Source organism: Dromiciops gliroides, chromosome 3 (genome assembly GCF_019393635.1).
Source record: "Dromiciops gliroides isolate mDroGli1 chromosome 3, mDroGli1.pri, whole genome shotgun sequence".
Classification (NCBI taxonomy): domain Eukaryota; kingdom Metazoa; phylum Chordata; class Mammalia; order Microbiotheria; family Microbiotheriidae; genus Dromiciops; species Dromiciops gliroides.
In genome coordinates, this window is record NC_057863.1 from 222,712,772 (window position 1) to 222,737,288 (window position 24,517).

At 39.3% G+C, this 24,517-nt stretch overlaps 1 protein-coding gene and 1 long non-coding RNA gene across 2 annotated transcripts in view; both read right to left on the reverse strand.

Moving 5' to 3' along the window:
- TLR7 (toll like receptor 7) overlaps positions 1-11,979 on the reverse strand; it is a 35,915-nt gene extending 23,936 nt beyond the window's left edge. The window contains 4 exon segments of the mRNA XM_043995735.1: positions 11,612-11,671; positions 11,673-11,721; positions 11,723-11,753; positions 11,949-11,979. Of these exon segments, the coding sequence (XP_043851670.1) occupies positions 11,612-11,671; positions 11,673-11,721; positions 11,723-11,753; positions 11,949-11,979 (171 nt within the window).
- Positions 11,980-16,262: 4,283 nt separating this feature from the next.
- LOC122749384 overlaps positions 16,263-24,517 on the reverse strand; it is a 30,390-nt gene continuing 22,135 nt past the window's right edge. Inside the window, exon 4 of the long non-coding RNA XR_006355674.1 lies at positions 16,263-16,508. This is a non-coding gene — a long non-coding RNA (uncharacterized LOC122749384). The remainder of the gene's footprint in view (positions 16,509-24,517) is intronic.

Sequence of the window (24,517 nt, forward strand, 5' to 3'; positions counted from 1 at the left end):
TATGCCCAGAAGCAGGATCAATGGGTCAAAGAGTATGAATAAATCAGTGATGTCATTTATATAACACTAAGTTGTTTTCCAGCATGATTGTACCACTTTGCTGCTTCTCTAATAGTATATTAGTATGCCTGTCTTCCCACAACCCCTTGAATGACAATTTTCCTTTTTTTTAATCCTCTTTGCCAATTTGATATTTTGGATGTATAAAAGCCTTGAGGTAGTTTTAATTGGCATATTTCTTATTAGTGATTTGGAGCCATTTTTCATATGGTTATTGGCCATACCTTCTTAGGAAAGATATTGAAAAGCTGGAACCTATGCAGAAGAAAGTAACAGGATAGTAAAGGGATTGAGATCATGCCATAGGATCAGTGGAAGAAAGTGGGGGTGGGGTGTTTAGCCTCAGGGAGATAAGATTGGGGTGGGGTGGGGGGCTTTTATTCTGATTGGCCCCAGAGTGGTAAACTAAGAGCATTCAGGGGAAAAATTCAGAAGCAGACTTGGGCTTAATGTAAAAGCAAAAAGAAACCAACTATGGGGCAGGTCGGTGGTGCAGTGGATAGAACAGAGGTCCTGGCATCAGGAGGACCTGAATTCAAATCTAGTCATGTGATCCTGGGCAAGTCACTTAACTCCCTGCTCCCATTGTCTCCAAAACAAACAAACAAACAGAAAGAAACCACAAGGAAAAAAAAAGATGGACTACTTGGGAAGGCAGTGGATTCCCCTCTATTAGAGGTCTTCAAGCAAAGGCTTGTTCATAGGACCATAATTCTGGTGTTGGAAAGTGCCTCTTAGGCTCATATTTTCCAAGCCCTTCATTTTTTTAAATTAATTTTTGCGAGGCAATTGCGGTTAAGTTTACTTGCCCAGGGTCAGTAAGGATCAAATGTCCAAGGCCAGATTTGAACTGGGGTCACCCTGACTCCAGGGCTGGTGCTCTATCCATTGCACCACCTAGCTGCCCCAACCAACCCCTTCATTTTATAGATCAGAATATTGAGTTCCTCAAAGTGAAATGACCTGACCAAGGTCATACAAATAATACTTGGCAAATCTGGTATTCAAGACAGGTTGCTGATTCCTCTCCAAAACCCTGTTTTCTGCACCACACTGTCCTTTCCCCACACTGACTGTTAGGATTCTTCCCTGGGTATAGGTTGCACTAGAAGACCACTCATGTTCCTTCTGTCTCTGGCATTCTGTGCTCCTGAAGCATACAGAGTTCCCACTTGTGAGAGTGGCGTGTCTTTCCACAAATTCTGATATTGATATGAAATTACTTATTTGATACAAGTCCTATATCTCTTTTAAATCCCTTCACAATCTGTCTCCAGCCTCCCTTTCCATATTTATTATATATTACTCTCCTTCACAGTCTACATTGTAGCCAAAAAGATGTTTGCTGCACCCTAGATACTACAACCCATCTACTATATCCACACTTTTGCATTAGCAAAAGAATAAACTTCCTCCTTAACTCTATCTCATAACACCTGGGTGATACAGCGGTTAGTGCACTGGACCCAGTGTTCAGAAAGGCCCGAGTTCAAATCTAGCCTCAAATGTGTACTGTGTAACTTTGGGCAATTCACTTAATCTCTGTCTCCCTCAAGTGTCAAATAGGGTCATTTAAAAAATGAGATGAGTTTATATCACCTACCTCCCAGGGTTTGTGTGAGGATTAAATGAGGTGATATTTGTTAAAGTACTTAGCACAGTAAATGCTGGCTATTATTACTATTAATAAATTAAAAATTATTAAGAAAAATAGTTTTCTTTTATGCTACATCCTACAGGAATCCTGTCCCACTGCCCCCGGTTCTTTTTTTTTGGCAGGATAATGAGGGTTAAGTGACTTGCCCAGGGTCACACAGCTAGTAAGTGTCAAGTGTCTGAGGCCGGATTTGAACTCAGGTCCTTCTGAATCTGGGGCCAGTGCTCTATCCACTGTACCACCTATGTGCCCCAATGCCCCTAGTTCTTGATGCCTTCTCTCTGGAAATTACTCTGTATTTGGTATTCAATTTTCTATGCACATGTTTTGCACAGATTCAATTTGAGCCCCTTGAGGGCAGGGGCTATTTGGTTTTTCTCTTTGTGTCACTTGCACCTAGTATACAGCGCTTGACATATAGGAGGTGCTTAATAAATGCTTGTTGAATTGCATTGATATCATGATATTTCAATTTATTCATTACTTGATTTTCTGAGAGATTTTCAGAACAATTATCTAAAACATAGCTAAAAGTATTGCAACTTTAACAATGAAGATCAGTACTAGGGGATTTTTCTACCCTGACTCATCTAAGCAAACCTTTCTTTCAAGCACTAATCGTCTGCTCTCCTTCATTAAGTGCTTTCCCCCCATTATTACTGTCACCATTTATTACTGAGGCCAGCTGTCTTATTGCCCAGCAGGAAAGGACTATGAAACTAAACAGTGATGGTGAATTCGGTTCTACTTCTCCTTTGTGAGATGAAGAAAGTTTCTTCCTGGATGTCATTATTATTTTGTTTCCAAACAACAGCAACAAAAAAAAAAAGTAGGAATAGAGAACCTCAGATCATGTTTTGGTCCTCCTCACCCTCCCTGGGACCAGCAGAAACAAATTAGAGACAATTCCAACCTAGCCTAGCACTTTGAACATAAATGTTTGCGGCTTTGAGCTGAATTAGCACTCAGTCAAGGCTTTCTTCCTATTGTAATCAGAAGAATTGAAAAGGTTAAAAAAAAAGATGGAGAGGGCAGCTAGGTGACACAGTGGATAAAGCACCGGCCCTGAATTCAGGAGGACCTGAGTTCAAATCTAGCCTCAGACACTTGACAGTTACTAGCTGTGTGACCCTGGGCAAGTCACTTAACCCTCATTGCCCTGAAAAAAAAAAAAGGTGGAAGGGTGTTTAAGCTTAGGTAAGAAATGAACACATTTTGTCAGGATTCTGTTTTAAATACTCATGGATTTACCGGTTCTTGAATATTTTAGACAGCTGAAGGGGAGGGGGAAGGGGAATCAATGGATAGAGAGCCTGATCTGAAGCCAGGGAGCCCTGAGTTTGAGTCCTATCTCAGACTCTAACTGAGTGACCATGGGCAAGTCAGTTAACCTCAGTCTGCCTCAGTTTCCTCACCTGTAAAATGTGAGTAATACTAGTACTTTCCTCCCAGGATTGTTGTAAGGATCAAATAATGTAAAGAACTTTGCAGCCCTCAAAGTGCTTTGTAAATGCTAGGCATTATTATTTTTTAAATGTATTCCCCGTAAATGACGAGGGTACTATACTTAGCAGTAAGCATATTGTCAGACTCCAAATATTTTTTGCTCACTCCATACTGTTTTTCTAACTAAAGGTGTAAAAAAAAAAAGTCTTAGAGATAAGACAGATGAAAGTCTGACTAGGTGGAGCCCATTAATACCCAATCAGGAGACTTTAGTTTTGAACCACCTTTCCCATAATATAAGCAAGCAAACTTGACACAGGACATTTCACAGTGGATAAATATATTGCCTAGGGCAGTACTTATCTCCATGGTCTCATGAGTCAAAAGGGACCCTACACATTATCTAGGCCAATTGGTCATTTTACAGATTAGAAAACTGAGACCCAGGAAGGGAAAAGTGACTTGAGCCATTATCACAGATTTGGTACAGAACCAGGATTGAAATCCATGCCTCTCAGCTCCAAATCTAGTACTTTTCACTGGGCTGCTTTGCTCTCTAGAAATTAATGCTCGGGGGCAGCTAGGTGGCACAGTGGATAAAGCACTGGCCCTGGATTCAGGAGAACCTGAGTTCAAATTCGGCCTCAGACACTTGACACTTACTAGCTGTGTGACCCTGGGCAAGTCACTTAACCCCCCACTGCCCCACAAAAAAAAAGAAAGAAAGAAAGAAATTAATGTTCTTGGGGGCAGCTAAGTGGCACAGTGGATAGAGCACCGGCCCTGGAGTCAGGAGGACCTGAGTTCAAATCCGACCTCAGACACTTGACACTTACTAGGTGTGTGACCTTAGGCAAGTCACTTAACCCCAATTGCATCACTAAGAAAGAAAGAAAGAAAGAAAGAGAGAGAGAGAGAGAGAGAGAGAGAGAGAGAGAGAGAGAGAGAAAGAAAGATAGAAAGAAAGAAAGAAAGAAAGAAAGAAAGAAAGAAAGAAAGAAAGAAAGAAAGAAAGAAAGAAAGAAAGAAAAAAGAAAGGAAGGAAGAAAGGAAGGAAGAGAAAGGAGGGAGGCAGGGGGGGAGGGAGGAGGAAAGAAGAAAAGAAAGAAGGAAAGGAAGGAAGAAAGAAAAAAGGGGGGCAGCTAGGTGGCACAGTGGATAGAGCACCGGCCCTGGATTCAGGAGGACCTGAGTTCAAATCCGACCTCAGAAACAACACTTACTAGCTGTGTGACCCTGGGCAAGTCACTTAACCCTCACTGCCCTGCAAAAAAACCCAAAACAAACCAAAACAAAAACAAAAAGAAAGAAGGAAAGGAAGGAAGAAAGAAAAAAGGAAAGCAAGGAAAGAAAGAAACAGAGAAGGAATGGGAGAGGGAGAGAGGGAGGGAGGAAGAAAGGAAATTAATGCTCTCAGCTATAAGCCCTATTAATTTATTTTATTTGCCATTTTGCAGAGACATCATAAAACTCCTGACCTCTCGCTTTATAATTTTTTCACAAAGTTTCACAAGCGTGGGTCCCCTCAGGCCTATTCATGCAGGGGAAGTAATCTGAAGAACTTTCTGAGCTAGTCAACAGGTGGCAAAAGTGAAATGAGGTTAAGTGGTCTTGGCTCAGGAATCAAGTTCGAGGAAGAGCAAAGATTAATCCAATTTGTCATCTTCTTTGTTCCTTATATTTATAGGTTCATAGCTCTTTAGCTGGAAGGGACCTCAGTGGTCATCTAGTCCAACCATCTCATTTTTTAGATGAGGAAACCAGAGCCCACCATAGTTAAATGACTTTCTGATAAGTATCAGAAGTAGGATTTGAACCCAATTCCTTGGATTCCTTAGTTGGCAAAGGTTAATGCATTTCTTTGATTCTTCAAACGAATTCTATTTAGCTGTAATTCTCAAATTATAAAAATAGCTTATTATTTTTAAAATGTGCTATTCCCATGTATAAAGTTTGCTTACCAATAATTTTGGAACACCTGCTCCCAAATCATATGCAATATGATGTATAAAACTATGTAAAAAGTTCAAGGGGCAGCTAGGTGGCGCAGTAGATAGAGCAACAGCCCTGGAGTCAGGAAGACCTGAGTTCAAATCCGGCCTCAGACACTTAACAATTAATAGCTGTGTGACCTTGGGCAAGTCACTTGATCTCACCAAAAAAAAAAAGTTCAACATTTATCAATGTCCAATGAAAATCAGGTTATATCTGATAAATATCCATGTCTGGCCTAGATCAGGACCTAGAAAGCTCATCATGAAGTACAATATTTGGCTCTAAGTTGAAATCCTTGACCCTGACTTGTCCCCGCCCTGGACCATCTGGGATCTGGCCTAAGGTCTGCACACTGACAGTGCCTCTGTTGTGGTTTGCAACCTCAGTTTTAGGCATCTGGTTTCCCAAGCCTGGGTTCAGAAAGTGGTTGCTAAGCAAAATGAACCCAGGGGCAGCTAGGTGGCACAGTGGATAGAGCACCGGCCCTGGATTCAGGAGGACCTGAGTTCAAATTCTGCCTCAGACACTTGACACTAGCTGTGTCACCCTGGGCAAGTCACTTGACCCCAATTGCCTTACCACCACCCCTCAAAAAATGAACCCAGAATGTGGCTATCTTCTCTATAATGTAATGATCTTCAAAACCAAAACACTCCCTCCCTCTTGAAATTATTTTGTGTTAGTATAAACACATTGAATTTATTTATCAGTTTATACTAGCAAATATAAGCTCATTGAGGGCTAAGACTGTTCTGTTTTTTATCTTCCTGTTCTCAGCCTGGCACAAAATAGGCTCTTTAAAAAAACACAAACTCAAGTGGTGTAAGAGTTTGGACAATTTCTTGTCCTAAGAGGCTAAGCAGGCCCAATCCTGGCTACCAACTGAGAAAACTGCAGTCAACTCATGAATGCAGTGGGATATTACTTAAGGAACAAGGGAAATGAAGACTTCAGAGTAATATTGGAAGATTTCTATGAAGTGATACAGAGTAAACAAAGTAGAATCAAATGATCATCATGCACCATTATAACTAGGGGATTAATAAAACAGTTTTTGATCGATTACTACTCTGTCACTTTTCATAGCAACAAAACTCAGGTTAAAAGCATTAGATGACATTTGTATTAACTCAGTCACCCACACATCCTTTATTTTTATTGTTCTTAAAAAATTTTATTTATTTATTGCAGGGCAATGAGGGTCAAGTGCCTTGCCCAGGGTCACACAGCTAGTAAGTGTCAAGTGTCTGAGGTTGGATTTGAACTCAGGACCTCCTGAATCCAGAGCTGGTGCTCTATCCACTGCACCACCTAGCTGCCCCCCTTTATTTAACAAATAAAAAACGCTAACATGTAAGTATGCAAAACTAATGGTCACTATTGTTCTTTTATCCTGCTTTGCTTAACTGTTTTGGAAGGACTTGCAACTAGGGGTGATTTCATCAGAAGTATACTGAAGGTCTTTTGACGTATTAGAAAAATTATCAATAAAATTAAAGAAAGGATAAAAGGAAAGTAGGGAGGAAAGGATGGGGAGGCAAGGAAGGAAGAAAGCAAAAGGATAAGGGAGGAAAGAAGCAAGTACTTATTAAATCCCCATTATGGGCCAGGTACCATGATAAGTAGTTGGTAATATTATCTTAATTGATCCTCGCAACAACTCTGAGAAATAGATACTATTATTGGTACCATTTTACAGTAGAGGAAACTGAGGCAGAGAAATGTTAAGTGAATTGCCCAGGGTCACACAGTTACTAAGTGTCTAGAGGCTAGATTTGAACTTAGGTCTTCCTGACTCTAGGTCTAGCACTCTAGCTTCTACCACCTAACTGCCATGGGTGGGAAGGAAGGAAGGAAGGAAGGAAGGAAGGAAGGAAGGAAGGAAGGAAGGAAGGAAGGAAGGAAGGAAGGAAGGAAGGAAGGAAGGAAGGAAGGAAGGAAGGAAGGAAGGAAAGAGGGAAGGAGGGAAGGAGGGAAGGAAGGAAAGAGGGAAGGAAGGAAGGAAAAAAGGAGGGAAGGAAGGAGGAAGGAAGGAAGGATGGAGGGAAGGAAGGAAGGATGGAGGGAAGGAAGGAAAGAGGGAAGGAAGGAAGGAAGGAAGGAAGGAAGGAAGGAAGGAAGGAAGGAAGGAAGGAAAAAAGGGGGGAAGGAAGGAAAAAGGGGGGAAGGAAGGAAGGATGGAGGGAAGGAAAAAGGAGGGAAGGAAGGAAGGATGGAGGGAAGGAAGGAAGGAAAAAAAGAAGGAAGAAAGGAGAGAGGGAAGGAAGGAAGGAAGGAAGGAAGGAAGGAAGGAAGGAAGGAAGGAAGGAAGGAAGGAAGGAAGGATGGAGGGAAGGAAGGAAGGAAGAAAGGAGAGAGGGAAGGAAGGAAGGAAGGAAGGAAGGAAGGAAGGAAGGAAGGAAGGAAGGAAGGAAGGAAGGAAGGAAGGAAGGAAGGAAGGAAGGAAGGAAGGAAGGAAGGAAGGGAGGGAGGGAGGGAGGGAGGGAGGGAGGGTCAAACATAAAAGGATAGCATCCCAGCATAGGCAGCATCTATTTATGCTGGAAGTTAAAGGAGGAATCTCCCTTCCAGCTCATGGGCACAAGAGCGCAGTTCATGGTAATACTGCTCCTTGACACATGTACCCTTTATTTCTCAGATCATTAAGGCCCAGAATTTTGAAAAGGTGATAGGGCTTTCAGGAAGAAGGTTGTTGAAGTGGAAAGAATACTGGATTATAGAGAGAAGGCCTGGGTTCAAGTCTCTCATTCTTTTGCTATTTATGTGACCTTAGGAAAGTCACCTAACTTCTCAGCACCTCAAAGTATAATACTGGCACTACCTTCCTCACAGTGTTACTGTGAGAATTAAATGAAATCTTACATAAAGCACTTGGAAACCATAAAACACTGTGTAAATTGGAGCAATTCCAGGTTGGATTAACAGCCAAGTGGAGCCGCAGGATTGGTGACTGGGGGTGGGGAATAGTAGAGATGGATTTGAAAATCAGAAGACTTGTGTTTGAATGCTGACTCCATTCACTAGTTGTGTGGCTGTGGATAAGTCATTTCTCAGCTCAGCTCCTCTGTTTTTTCATCTATACTATGAAGATAATGATACCTCCCTCACACAGCTGTGGTGAGGAAAACATTTTTTGTAACCCTTAAAGTCTTTTAGAAATAAGAGTATTATTAGAAGATATGAAGTAGGAAATCGCAGATGAGGCAGCAGTAAAACCAGGTGAACATGGCTGGGAAATTATGAATATTCTACATTTTACACAGAATGATTAGATAAATGCACATTCTTGCCCTTGCTAAGTAAGCATTTTGAATAAGAGAAGAGGCTATATGTGTTGTGACTAATAGATTTTCCTAAAAGAAAAAAACAATTGCTGTTCTTTCTTGGATAAAGGGGAAAAAAAAATGAAGCAAAACAGAGCCCAAACCTCTTCCCCTCTCATAAATTTTGAAATATATCTAATTGTATGTTAAGTTCTATGAAAAGAAATGCCACAAAACTGTAAGCCTTATTATAACATAGACTTTGTGTAATAGTTACAGAATCATTGAATCTCTAAGGACCCTAGAAATCATCTCTCCCAACCTTTATAACCACATAAAGGAATAAACATCATTAACAAAGTTATCTAGTCTCTGTTTGAACACTTCAGCGACAGTGAGCTCACTATCTCACAAGTAAATTTTGTTTTGTTTGGGGTTTTTTTTTGCACAGTGACATTTATGTCTTTTTTTAAAAAAACGTCTTACTTTTATTCCTTTTTGGTTGGAATCAGCCTTTCTCTAACTTCCAGCTGTTGAATTTTTTTACTCTACCTACACTTTGGAACCACATAACATAAATTTAACTAACCCATTTCCACACAACAGTCCTTAAAATATTTGAAAATTACTCTCCTGGTTTTTTTAAAGTTAAAATTTTTCTAAATAGCCTCTCTTCCCTCAAAGAGGCCACTAGGTGGTGCTATGGAGAGAGATCTAGACTTGTAATCAGGAGGACTAGTTCAAATATTGCCTCAAAATGCCTATTATCTGTACGATTCTGGGCAAGTCACTTGTTGTTTGTCCTGTGTTCTCGAAAAAGGCTGTGACATCAGGGTGATGTTATGACTTGCACTGAATTGGATTTAAGTGAGGGAGGGCTGTGCAAGGTCACCAACCTCGCTCCTCTCCTCCAGATATATCTGGGTCCAGTGGCAAGATATAGATCAGGACGACTGGAGATAGCCCTGGATGTTTAAAGGCAACTGGGGTTAAGTGACTTGCCCAGAGTCACTCCAGTAAGTGTCTGAGGTGAGATTTGAACTCAGGTCCCCTGGGCAAGTCACTTAACTTGTGGATTAAAGTTACAAGTGTATCATGCATACACTTTTTGTTTTCTTCCAGAGAACTAGATGTTAAACATTTAGCAGCACACTCTGGCTAGTCTGTTCTTCAGGTAGAAACATACAAGAGTTTTTGAAGAAGGCAACTTAATCAATCAGAGTCCAAAAACTTAATATCCTGATCTAATAAAGAAAGAGCATGTGTTTGTAATGATACTTATACAAGTCTAGGGGGAAAAACCCAGATCAAAACTGAATACCTCTTGTAATAAATTTTTGTAAGGTTTATGAAAAATTTAAAAGTCAGATTACTATATTTAAAATAAACTATGTTTATTTAATTTCACCTCACCTTTATGTGTGTGTGTGTGTGTGTGTGTGTGTGTGTGTTGAAGAATCATCATTAGCTGTAAACTTTTATCAATCATTGTCTAGGCATAGGGTACTATGCTTGGTACCTAGCATACAGAGGTAAAAAGCATGATTCCAACCAGCTGTGTCTTAAATACTTGCCTCATAGTATCCATTTATCCACACACATATCCATACACAAACATATATATCCATACAAACATATACATACACATGCACACACATAATTTTTTTTAGATACCAATATAAGATTATATATACATTTTGGAGAAGAAGGAATGCCAGAAGTGGTACAGGGAACTCTTGATAAAGAAATTCCCTCTACCAATACAGATTACATGCTCTATAACTTTTAGTTTTAGAGATTTGCTTGGGTCACTGAAAGGTTAAGAGTCTTGTCTGTGGTTATATATTCTGTGTCAGGGGTGGGATTTGAACCCAAGTCTTCTTGATTCCAAAGGCAGTCGATAGAAATATTCATTACACCATGATTTAGAAAGAGGGAGACAGCGGTGTGTGTGTGTGTGTGTGTGTGTGTGTGTGTGTGTGTGTGTGTGTGTGTGTGTGTGTGAGAGAGAGAGAGAGAGAGAGAGAGAGAGAGAGAGAGTTGATTGTTTTCATCTAAATTTGTATGTTATTTCTAACTAAGCAAGACATCTGGATTTATAAGGAAGTTATGTTAACAGTTTCCTTTTTGATATTCTTACAAAAAGCTTTGGTACCCTCTCTTTTAGAGTAAAATGGATCATCCGTAATCCATGAATTCCTGTTTACAAACCAGAATGTTTTCTATATGCTCTGAAATCTATTTGTCTATCTATATGTCTAATTATAGGTAACAAAACTATGATCAAAATATTTGACTTGTGGCATAAGAAAAAAATAAATGAAAAACAAAGATTAATGCCCTTTTTTTTGCCTTTCTTGAGCTGTGTTGTATATGTGCATATATGTGTGTATACACACATGTATGTCCTAGGTGTCTCAAAATTTTTAGTCCTGTTTCAAACTATTAAAATATATCTACATATATACACATAAGTATATTAAAAATATTTTATATACATATTTATGTGGTTATTTATATATGTGTCTGTGTGTGTGTGGTTTGTCACACACATGATATTGCAATAGTCTTTGTGTAGTTTTAAGCTATTAAAACATGAGTAGGGGCACCTAGGTGGCACAGTGGATAGAGCACTGGTCCTGGCTTCAGGAGGACCTGAGTTCAAATCCAGCCTCAGACACTTAACACTTACTAGCTGTGTGACCCTTGGCAAATCACTTAACCCCAATTGCCTCACCAAAAACAAACAAACAAACATATGAGTATATTAAAACTGAATATATATGTGTGTATGTGTACATCTACTTTTTCATTAAAGCTAACAACTCCACTAAGACTTCTGGGACACCCTGTACCTGTAGACACACATACAGAAAACATTCACAGATACTATGCATTTTGACCAGGTATCAGACTAAATCCTCAGACACACCAAGCAACAACATTATTTTAAGAACTGGAGGGTTAAAAACAAGAGAAAGGGAACACAGTCATTCATAAAGGTTATTTTTTTTTCCAGTCAAAACTCTATTCTTAAGCTGAATTCACATTCATTCTAGCAGAAATTTAGAACAAACAACTATTCTCTGCCTCTTGATTGATCTTGGATTTTTTTTTTATGAGTAAAACACAGACAAGCAATTTAACATAACATTCAACCAAATTACAAAGTATCGAACAAGGCATTTACCAAAACATTTTCTTTTTCCTTAGGAAGCCAGAGTTTGATCCTACCATTTTCGGTCTTTTTTTTCAAGGTGTAATGTAACGTTTTCACTGGAGGAAAGCTGGTCACAGAAGATCAGCCTGACATCGGTCCTGGAGCTTAAGTTAAGGTAAAGAAAAGAAAAGGCATCAGGTTGTACTGTCCCTGGGGAGAAAAAAAAAAGCTTTGCTGTCTTCACTAAAATTTTTCAAAAAGTACTACTGGGAGTTGCTATTAATAATATGAACTTCCTCACAGTCAGCATATGCTAGAAACTTCTTTTCTCTCAGAACATCATTTAAAGAAATCATTAGAATTCTTCCTTCTCTGCTGTTCTTTCCAGGAATTTTCATTGGAGATATTTTTCCTCATTAGTTTTCATTTTTCTCTAATATCATTTTTCGGTATACACACACACACACACACATATGTATATATGTATATTTTTTTAAAATTTTTTTCCTGTTTACAAATTGACCTAATTCAAATGAGAAGTAATATTCATCCATATTAATGTTGAAAATACCTTTTGGGGTCTCTCTTTGCTTCTGCAGGCTCCAAAGACAATGAGACTCCATGGAATCAATGAAAATGGATGCTTACCTAGGAAGGAAGTGAAAGAAAGATTAAATAGAATAGGGGGAAGAGCAGTATACTTACTTAACAAAGAGCAGTCTGGGACACAAAGTTTTGCAGAAGTACAAAGTTTCTTTTGTTTCTTGCTAATTTAATTGTGTCTCAGAAAGAAAAAAAAAACGCAACTCACCACTTAATCAAAACAATTGAAAAATATCAGTCCAAAAGAATACCCATTGGAATATGATGCCCTGCTCTTCTCTCCTGAGATTACTTTTATTTGCTCCTGCTCTGTCTCCTTCTCTTGTCTTGCTTTTCTAATTGATACTGTGGTTCCCACTGGTATAGACAAACAAAACAAAACAAAAACCCACCAAACCCCATAAGAAAGAAACCAGTTAGTTCAGTCAATTCAGTGAAGAAACACAGTCACTTAGTAGAACTTTTTGAAAAAGGAAGTAAGATTTCATTGGCAGTACCATTCATTTGTCACTTAACATATACTACCTATAGGGTTATTTATGGTTTTATGTCTCCATCTTGACTTCCTCTTGAGATTGTAAATCCTTCCAGGTCGTGGGAGTTCTTTGTATCCTAGGGTATAGCTGGACATCCCACTCACTTATCCATTTGAAAAAAAAAATGCTAAGTACTGACTATGCTAGTATTTTGTGAGGCACCAAAGGAGAAAAGCTGCTCAGTAAATGGTGGTGGTGATAGTCATCACAGCTAGTAATGGTGTACTGGATGAGCACTGTCAGGAGAAATGGATTCTAGTCGAGTCACACCAGAGTTGCTATGTGACTTTGGGCAAGTAACATTATTTGTCTGGGGACCTCCTTTGCTTCATCTGTCAAATAAAGAATTAGTAGACTAGGGCAGGGGTTCTTAAACTGGAGGCTTGAGGGTTTTTTTTCATAATTTGATAACTATATTTCAATATAATTAATTTCCTTTGTAATTCTATGCTTAAAACCAAAACAAACCATTATTCTGAGGAGTCCCTAGACTTCACCAGCCTACCAAAGCTGTCCATGACAGAAAAGGTTGAGAATCCCTGGATTAACATGTTCCTAAGGTTCCTTTTAGTTCTGATACTGATAGTGATAATTCAGTCAGATATCTGATCCATTCAGGAACTAGGGGCAGGGGAGAATATTTTAAAAAGCAAATCAATTTAAGTGACTTATTGTTTGATCTCAAGTGATTTTTAAATGGACTAGTTAATCGAGGAGAAAAATATCAATCCAGTAGCCTAGGGTATACAGCCTAAATTTTTTTCTGACTCAAAGAGTTCTCTCTCTTTTTTAGATGAATTCAGCAAATTCATTAGTATTGTGGATCAACAGCACTCTCCTATGTGTGGGAAGTTATATTATTCCACTTTTAATTACAGCTGAATGAATGAATAAATAAAAACATTTCTTAAGTGCTTACTGAGTACAAATCACTCTAAACTCTGGTGATGAAAACAGAATAAGACAGTCCCACTTCTCAAGTTGCTCCTATTGTAATGGGAAAAACAATACATATGGAAGATTTCATTTACAATGAAAAAGTTCAATGAAAGTTCAGATGAAACGTTCCATGGTCCTTGGGGAGTAGCAGGGAGGTGGACAGTAATGCCTCTCCTTTAATGCCATTATCACTGATAAAATCATATCAGTTTCTGATCTTGAACCATTTGACTGTACCAAGGACCTTGGTGCAGTAACTTTCTTAAGTTTTCAAAAGATGTAGCTGTATCATCTACAGGAGCAGCTGCCATGCAGTGGCTACACAAGATGCTGTGACTTCCCAAGATGATGACTTTGGGGACTGGGATAGAAGCATGCCTATTTCCAAGGTTCTTGTGTTCAGAGTCTTGGCTATCTCTGTCACAGCCTTAGCGGAGATGGTGGTCAAAGTCGTGGTGGTGGGTTCACTTGCATGGCTTGTCTTTCCATCCCTCCCACCCTCTACTCACCCACCCCATCCACTCCCCATTCCTCCTACCCCTTGCTTTATTGCCTTCTGGGTGGCAGTCAGTTAGTAGTCAATGACTGGCCCCTTCTTCACAGGAATTGCTTCCCGGATGATGTTTGTGAGGGCTAGGCTGGAAGCAGAACTGGTGCTGCTACACCCTGGGCTCCTGTTACTATCTGCCTCTTGGTTATAGTTGGTCAGCTGTTGTTGGTGGTGGTATGGGGAAGATAGAGCCCCTCCCCTTTCACAATGATTCCTCCCCTCACTGGTGGCTGGGGGTTGGTCAAAAAAAAGTATACATTTAAAAAAATCTGATTATAACATTAAGAGGCCTGTGTTTTTTTTTTTAACATAAAAAGCCATGTTACTTAGATTATACAAAGAAAAAAGGGGGGTATGGTTAAATCCATTGTGTTTTAAAACTTTATATTACAACTTTTCAAGGTCCCAACAAATTGTTATCATCTATGGAACCTACGTTAATACTACATCTAGTGCTATTATTCTAGTCATATGTTACCATTGTTTTCCATTTCATGACACCATCTAAATGAACTTCCTTTATAGTGTAGTGACCTTTAAGAAATAATGGAAATTTTTGGTTCCTCAAAGCATCTTTGAGATAAGTGAAGCTAGCTGGGCACAGAGAACGTGATTTCCATATTTCTCTTGAGGAGCCAGGGCTTCAGTTGGCATCATGTCTCCCCACATCCAGGGACCCACCTCTGAACTCTACATTCCCAGATGACAAGAAGGAGCAAAGAAGACCAGCTCTTGTCACATATTACTTGTGTGTCTCCTGGCAGTGAGTAAACTCAGTTTCCCCACCTGTAAAATGCTGAGTTTGAACTAGATGACTTTTAGGTTCCTTCTGGCTCTGTCTATGATCCACTTTTCATATGAGCTCATTTATCCTCACCACTCCTTTTTGCTGTGTCAACTCAGCCTGAGAGAAGACTTACAGTATAATTTACAATGATAATAAATCTGGAGTCCTTCCCCTCTTGCATATCTAGCCTGCAATGAGAGAGATAAGAATGTAATCTCCTGGAAATCATATTATTAACTTCTTTCCCATCCCTTTATGGAATCATAGGGTCATAAAATTGAGAGAGACCTCATTAGGCCATCTGGTTAGAGAATAATTTGTGTGACATTGTAAAGGAAAACAACTTAAAAAGATGTAGGAATTCTGATCATTGAAAGGAACAACCAGGAATCCTGGATAATAGGGTGGTCCAGAAGGACTCCAGACACAGAATTAGACATAGATTTTTGGACATGGCCATCATGGAAATTTGTTTTGTCTAACTATACATATTTGGTATAGATTATTTATTTTCTTTTCAGTGAAGTGGAGTGAGGGAAATGGAAGAGGCATTAGGGATAGGATTTTTAAAAACCAGAAGTAAAGCCAGAAAGAATCATAGACAAGAAGGACAGACTTAAAAGCTTCATGCTAACTTTATACTTAGAAAAGCAAACTCTCCATCATAGAAATTCACAGTTTTCATGTATAACCTCTTCTGTTCTATAAACTATGGGAGGGGAAGGGGATAAGGAGGGGAGAGACGAAGGAAGGGAGGGCAGATTGGGGGAGGGAGCAGTAAAAAGCAAAATGCTTTCGAGGAGGGATAGGGTGAAAGAAGATAGAAAATAGAGTAAATATCAAGGGGAAGGAATAGGATGGAGGATAATACAGTTAGTAACTGTGAAAGAAATGATGAGCAGGATGCTATCAGAAGGATGTATGAAAAATACAAACCCTCAACAGAGAAAGAACTGACGGTATCTGAATACAGATTGAAGTATAATTTTATTTTAGTTCTTCTTTCTAAAGTTATTTTGTCGATTTTGTTCAAAACCTGACTAATGTGAAGATGTTTTGCATGACTGCACATGTATTACTTATATTGAATTGCTTGATTTCTTAGGGAGGGTTGAGGAGGGAGAGAGGAAGAAAATTTAGAACTCAAAATTTGAAAAAATCAATGTGAATTTTTTTTTCTTTACATGTAACTTGGGGACAATTCTAATAAATAAAAAAATTAAAAAGAAATAAAAATATATAATCTACATGGAACTGACGATTTTATTTGGTGTTTGTTAAGTTCATAATTAAAAACAACAATAACATAATCTCCTCAAAACAAAACCAACCATCCATCAAAAAAACAGATCAAAATCATCTGGTCCAGGCCCTTGGCTATCTTCAGGTTGATGTTTAAATAGTCTAGGGCAGAGCTGTAGTCTGCTGAAGGTAGAATGCTCCATTTTTTTTTCTCACCCTTCTGGTCAAAACACTCTTTCTGATGCTCAGCTCTCCTAGGCGAGAGAGTTCCTGATAGGAATAATGATAATAACAAATCACAATAACTAACATTGTCTGAAAAAAAAAATTTATTGATATCTTTTGTTACATCACCTAGATTTCCCCATGTATCTCGGCCTCTCCCAGAGAATCATCCCACATGGGGGAAAAAAATCAGCAAAACTAATCAATATATTGAAAAATATCTGATATAATATGTAATATTCCACACCCATAGATTATCTACTATCCCCCTCACCCCAACCACTGGGAGGGGGCAGCAAAGGAGTGGGTAAAGAAGGTGACATTTTATACGCACTCTTCCTTGGAGTTAAACTTGGGCTTAGTAATTTTGCAATATTCATGTTTTATGTTTTTATTTATTTTATTTTTAATTTATGGAATAAAACAAGCATTTTATAGTATAATAAAAAATGATTGCACATAAAACTACAAATCTATTATGTACAACTTGCTGTTCCTTTTAAATATATAATAAAGTTTTCACATAAATTTCTTTTTTTCTCTTTTTTTCTTCTCTTCTGCCACCTTCCCCCCTCCCCCCAGCCCTAGCATTGGCTGCCATTAGATACAAATATGCATGTGTGTGTATAATCATTGTATACATATTTCTATTTATCAGTTCTTTCTCTGGATGCAGATAGTGTCTTTCTTCATATGCCCTTTATAGTTAATTTGAGTATTTATAATAATCAAAATGACTTATTTGTTCAAACTTGTTTTTTGTTTTGTTTTTTGCAGGGCAGTGAGAGTTAAGTGACTTGCCCAGGGTCACACAGCTAGTAAGTAAGTAAGTGTCAAGTGTCTGAGGCCAGATTTGAAATCAGGTCCTCCTGAATCCTGGGACCTGTGCTTTATCCACTACACCACCTAACTGCCCCCCTCAAACTTGGTTTGGTTTTTTGTTGTTGTTGTTTTTTAGTGAGGCAATTGGGGTTAAGTGACTTGCCCAGGGTCACACAGCTAGTAAGTGTTAAGTGTCTGAGGTCGGATTTGAACTCAGGTACTCCTGACTCCAGGGCCGGTGCTCTATCCACTGCACCACCTAGCTGCTCCTCAATTGCCCCGCAAAACAAAACAAAACAAAAAAACCCCCAATATTCATTTTTGTTTGTTTTGTGTTTGTTATTTCTGTTTGTGTTGTTATAATCACTGTACATGTTATTTTCCTGGCTCTGCTTGCTTCACTTTGCATTGGTTCATGTGTCTTTCCATGCTTCTCTGTATTCCTTCATGACTCATCTTTCCATGGCTTTCTTTACTATTGTCTTGTGAGATAGAAATTTCAAGAACTGTTATCCCCATTTTACAGATATGGAAACCAAGGGTGAAATGGTTTAAGGATCTTGCCTCCAGACAGTCATAGAACTAGTTGGAAATGGTACTTGAGCCCAGGTCTCATGACTCCAAGCTCTCTGCTCTTTTCTTTGAAAAATGAATGTAGTTTAATTTTTTTAATGAACAAAAATCTATTTTATTTCCTTTTCATTTCTGTCCTGCCTTGGCAGAAAAAAAAAAAAGAAAGAAAAACAAAAATCATTGCAAAAAATATATGTAGTCAAATAAAACAAATTCCCACATAGGTCATAGGCTGTGTGTGTGTGTGAACATGTATTTGTGTGTATATGTGTGTGTGTGTGTGCATGTACACACATGTCTCAATCAGGATCCTGAATTCATCCCCTCTCTGTCAGAAGTGAGGTAGCCTCTTTCATCATGGGTCCTCTGTAATCATGGTTGTCATTGTGTTATTTAGAGTTCTTCAGTCTTTCAAAATTGTTTTTCTGGGGCAGCTAGGTGGCACAGTGGATAAAGTACCCAGCCCTGGATTCAGGAGGTCCTGAAATCAAATCCAGCCTCAGACACTTGACACTTACTAGCTGTATGACCATGGGCAAGTCATTTAACCCCCATTGCCTCACCAAAAAAATTTTTTTTCTTTCTAATTTTGTTGTTACTATATAAATTCTTCTGGTTCTGCACACTTTATTCTGCATGAGTTTATACTAGTCTTCCCAGGTTTATCTGAAACCATCCTCTTCATCATTTCTTACATCACAGTAATATTCCAATATATTCATATGCCTTTTTTTTTAGCCATTTCCCAATAAGAAAATGTCCTCATTTTTAGCTAACACAAAAAGAGATGCTATAAACATTTTTCTACATATAAGTCATTTTCTTCCTTATTTACTCTCTTTGGGGTCCTAGACCTAGTGGTGGTATAGATGAGTCATAGTTCAGTAACTTTGAGGTATAGTTCCAAATTGTTTTCCGAAATGGCTGGATGCCATTGCTCTTCATATGGCATCTATCTGGGGACAGAGACTCCCAAGGTACTTTCCAAAGGTTATATAAAGTAGAGATGGTAATGTAAAAATATTTTTACTGACTAGCCTAATTTGGGGGGCTAAAGCTGACTGGAGGACTAATCTGGGGACTTTTGACTATTTGGCTATCTGACTTCGTTAATTTAATGTGGGCCATTTATAAAGTTCCACCACACTGCTCCACTCCCAAATTGATAAGCACAGGATTAAGAAGCCTCTTAACTAAATAATCCAAGCAGAGTTTATTTATGAGATACTGTTGAAAATTAAGAATACAGGAAAATAAAATGTACAACCTGACTGCTTTCCTGTGGTCTCTTTCCACTCCGTCTCTTTCCCACCTGCTGCGCTTTGAACCTCTTGAATACAATAAGGGCCTTAGCCGCCTCCGGCCTCAGGGCACGTTACACTTTCCCTGGTTTGTAGTAAGGCCTGTAACCTTGTCAGCCCGGTCTCTCCTTTTCCGAACCGAACTCTCCTCCATCCTTGTACACGCTCACCTCTAGTCAGCCTATCTAGTCTGTCCTCCTCTAATCAGCCCCTCTCCTTAATCTTGTCTCTCTATCTAGTAGGTCCTCGCTCCTTCTTTTTTCTAGTCCGTACCCTCTTTCCTGTCTCACTCCCAGGTCTATATATACTTTTTCTTCTCTCCACTCAAATCTCGGGGCTTCCTTCGTCCCCACAGACCAAGCTAATCCGCCAGTCAGGGCTGCGGCTGGGGGGATGCTCCAGCATCACGTGCCTCACCAGAGCCCAGCCTGGACAAGCCCAGTATCTCTTGGATCCCTCCACTCAGGTCGGAGGGAGCTGGGGCTTTTTTCCCCCAGCTGTCTGACCTGGCGTCTTGTATAGCCCACGGGGCTTTTTCACTCAGCTGAAGCTGAGGAGGAGGGGGAGAGACCCTGAGGGCCTAAGACTTTCTAATCTCAGCCTAAAGGTAGGGTCTGCAAATAAAAATAAATTTCCACAGTAAGTACAGGCCAAGCTGTGAACTGATCCAACCATTCTGGAGAGCAGTTTGGAACTATGCCCAAAGGGCTATAAAGCTGTACATACCCTTTGACCCAGCAATACCACTACTAGGTCTTTTTCCCAAAGAGATCATAAAAAAGGGAAAAGGACCCACATGTACAAAAATATTTATAGCTGCTCTTTTTGTGGTGGCAAGGAATTGGAAATTGAGGGGATGCCCATCCTTTGGCTGAACAAGTTGTGGTATATGAATGTAATGGATACTATTGTGCTGTAAGAAACAATGAGCAGGTAGATTTCAGAGAAACCTGGAAGGACTTACATGAACTGATGCTGAGTGAGATGAGCAGAACCAGGAGAACATTGTACACAGTATCAACAACATTGTGTGTTGATCAACTGTGATAGACTTGACTCTTCTCAGCAATGCAATGGTCCAAGATAGTTCCAAAGGACTCATGATGGAAAATGCCCTCCAAATCCAGAAAAAAAAGAACTATGGAATCTGGATGCAGATTGAACCATACATACTATTTCTATTTTTTTGTTTGTTTTTCTTTTTTGTGGTTTTTCCTTTTTGCTCTGATTCTTCTTGCACAGCATGACTAATGCAGAAATATGTTTAATGTGATTTACATATATAACCTATATCAGCTTGCTTGCTGTCTTGGGGAGGGGGAAGAGGGGGGAGAGAGAGGAGGGAGGGAGAAAAAACTGAAACTAGAAATCTTATAAAAACAAATATTGAAAACTATCTTTACATGTAACTAGAAAATAATAAAATACTTTTATGGGAAAAAAAAATCCCCCACCTCTTTCACACTGTACTTGGGCAGAGAAGAGTTTCACAAGTGGCTTCTCTGGGTGTGTATTTTAATAATGGAGTAGGTGGGGGGGGGCAGTTAGTCTAAAGCCTTCTAGAAGCTACTCTTTCAAACAACATATTCTTAATCTCTAAGGTTCTTTCTACAATCCTGTGAATTCTTGGCTGTTGCCATACATCACAAGGGGGATCATGGCAGGTATGGTTGGTTGACTCTGGTGCTGCTGGACATAAATGTAAGCATTACTTTGGGAATCTGGGTGCCACATACATGCGTAGTAATATCAAAATCTAACTGCGGGGAGGGAATTTATAAAATAAACTCATTTATTGACAATGTGGCGTATTTTCCCTATGTCAGGAGGCTCACTGACCACGCAATCAGATACACAGTTAGAGAGGCACAACATGGAACAGTGAGTGGATTGGCTCAGTAGTTGCATTTTCCCTACAAGGAAACAACAGAACTCATATCAGTGGGCACTTCTTTTTTGCGGTATGTGTGTGTGTGCATGTGTGCGTGTGTGTGTGTGTGTGTGCGTGTGTGTGTGTGTGTGTGTGTGTGTGTGTGTGTGTGTAATAGAAGGAACATATGTACTTTAAGGACTTTTTGTCCCTAAAATATTTGATCTTTGGAACCATTAATCTAATTTCTCCAAAAAAAATTAAAATTCTATTCTAATTTTATAAGCATTAGTAACCCTATCTAACAAAGCTATAAATAATTGGATAAAAGAAGAAAAAAGTATTGATTCAAAAATGTCCAGTTATCTACTTTGGTCCCAGGAGCTTACTTTGACCAGAATTTGTGGACATTTCTGGAATTAATCAGGACTCAGGAAAAAGTGTAATGACCTAGGGAATATCACAGTAGAATTCAAATTTATTGCTAAGCGCCTATTACTACAAAGAGGCATTTAAGATAGGACATGGGGGGGACAGGGGGAGGGGCAGCTAGATAGCTCAGTGGATAAAGCACCAGCCCTGGATTCAGGAGGACCTGAGTTCAAATTTGACTTCAGATTCTTGACACTTACTAGCTGTGTGACCCTGGGCAAGTCACTTGACCCTCATTGCCTTGCAAAAACAAAACAAAAACAAACAAAAAAATATTTCTTTCCAGCAGAAAAATACAAATCCCAAGACAACCCTCTTCCTTGACAAAAATGGAACAATATTGATATGGGGGGAATAGGGTACGGGTTGGATCAGGGGATGGGGTTCTTGGGAATTCCTCTTTAAAGAATTACACCCTCTTGCACACAAAAGTAGTTAGAATAAGGTGATAGTTTATTTAGGAGCAAGGGAAGGGAAGGGTGGGGGGAGGGAAACCATGAAAGAAATCCTTGGACTTTTCATGGGGAGATTGGCATAAAGCACATGGCTCAGAGGTACGAAATCTCCTCAAACAGGAGACTGGAAGGTACTTTTATAGAGGACTGATGGGGGTGGACTATCTGCCCGTGAAAAGTTCCTTTAGTGAAAGAGGACCATCCCCCACTGGTGGTAGCTGGGGGAATTGGGTGAGGAGTGGCTACAGATCCCTCTTCAGAACGCAAAGGCCGCAGCCACACCCAAATTTATCTCCCCAGGGTAAGGGAGACCAGAATGAAGGGTAGGAATCCGAAGCTAGCTCAGTCTGATTTGGTTCAGCTTATCTCTCTAGGCATTATCTGTCCTCTGGTTTAGTTTCTCAAGGAGAAGGTTCCTTGATGTGCCCCCAGAGAACTTCTGGGGTGCTCTGCACCCAATGACAATATGAACCCAGAAAAAAATAAGTGAAATACCTTCACAAATTTCAATAATAGTGAGGCAAACAGACCCTAAGAAGGTCGGCAACTTTTCAGAAGTGAGATGCCAGGTCTTCATTCACAGTATGGTCTGGACCTGTGACGTCATTAGTGTACAAGCTCACAGATATGAAAACTCCCTCTTCCAAAGCAGGTCAACACCTCCTTTTTACCTTATAGTCTGAGAGAATTGTCAAAAGCTCTAGTCAAGTAAATGACTGAGTCAAGCAGTTAGTATATATCAGAGGCAGGGCTTGAATCAAGGTCTCTCTATCCACCATACCAAGCTGCCTCTCCAAAGGCTCATTATTCTCTCTCTAATTAAGGTTTTTAAATAACGGTAATACATTTCTAACTAGCTAGCTATACTGCTATCAGCTCACATTTTTATACTGCTTTACAGTTTATAAAGCTATTTCCCTACAAACCTATGAGTACATGTGGAATCACCTCCATTTCAAAGAAATGGATTGGTTTGACCATAATCTTGTAGCATGTAAACAGCAGGCCCTGTACTTGAGCTCTGGCCTCCCAACTCCAAACCTAGTGTTCTTTCTTTAAGAAAACAAAAAAGTAGGGCAGCTAGGTGGCACAGTGGATAAAGCACCGGCCCTGGATTCAGGAGGACCTGAGTTCAAATATGACCCCAGACACTTGACACTTACTAGCTGTGTGACCCTGGGTAAATCACTTAATCCTCAATGCCCAGAAAAAAAAAAGGAAAAAAAAGTTCTGTGCTTTTAAAAACAGCAATAATACATCACTGACCCTTCCCAATGACACCGTTAGAACCCTTCTTTATAATAAGTAAGTACAATCAAGCAAAACATTGACCATGTTGGAAGCATCAACCCACTGGCCAGGCCAACTCATTTGGCAGCTATTGTTCACCTTGGCTAAGGGGAGGGAGGCCTGCCTCACCCTCAAGTTCTCCAGAGTCAGGATTGTTGTTGTTGTTCAGTCATGTCTAACCCCCCTTTTTTTTTTAGTTTTTTTGGCAAAGATACTGGAGTGGTTTTCCATTTCCTTCTCCAGCTCATTTTACAGATTGAAGAAACTGAGGCAAATGGGGTTAAGTGACTTGCCCAGGGTCACACAGCTAGTAAGTATGTATCTAAGGCTGGATTTTAACTCATGAAGAGGAGTCTTCCTGATTCCAAGCCCATTGCTCTATGCATCGTACCACTTAGCTGCTGAAGTCAGGATTAGTGACTTTATTGACTAGAGTTCTGAAGTCTTTCAGTGTAATTTTCCTTTATATTATCATTGTCATTATATAAATAGTTTCCCTGGTTCTACTTGTTTTGTTGTACATCAGGAAATGAACGGTCTCCCCAAGTTTCTTTGGATTTCTGGTACCCTTTCCACAAATAATAATAATAGGATCTTACCTAGATTACCTTTTATGGTTTGCAAAGTAATTTGCATGCACTATCTTGTATAAACTAGATTCAGAAAGGACACTGAAACTCATTTTATGAACAAATAAACTGAAGCTAAGATATTAAAAGGCAGAATATTAAAGTTGCAAACCTATAGGTAAAATAGAATTAAAAGGCTATCTTACCTATAAAAATTTAAATTAAATTAAAATTAAAATGACAGGATAGCTGAAATAACTAGACCACTAACTTAAGCCACCATCCATGGATCCCAATGGACTAACATAAAACAAAATATTAAAAGGCCCCCTCATAATTTTGCAATTCCTGTAATCCCAATAATTTACAGTGGTTTTATTTTATCCTGGAGTCCTTGAAGCTATAGGTTACTTATTCTTCATTATTTAATGTGACAACTGTGTCTTTGACTTATTTTCGCTTTTTGATAGAGAAATGCTATTTATGAATGGCAACTATAATTCATATAAAACTGAATAGTTGTACATAACTGCTTAGAAATTTCTAGAAGTTCCTTGGAAAGACATATATAAATCATCAAGTCCAGGGTCTGTCGTGAGAACTTCAGTTATTTGAACCCCAATATTGTCATCATTAAAATAATTTTCATAGTATTATGAAGAAATTGCTTCATTGGCCAGGTGACGTGGTTCGTGACTATATTCCTTAACAACTGGGGAAAGCATGCTAGAGAGCATCTGGG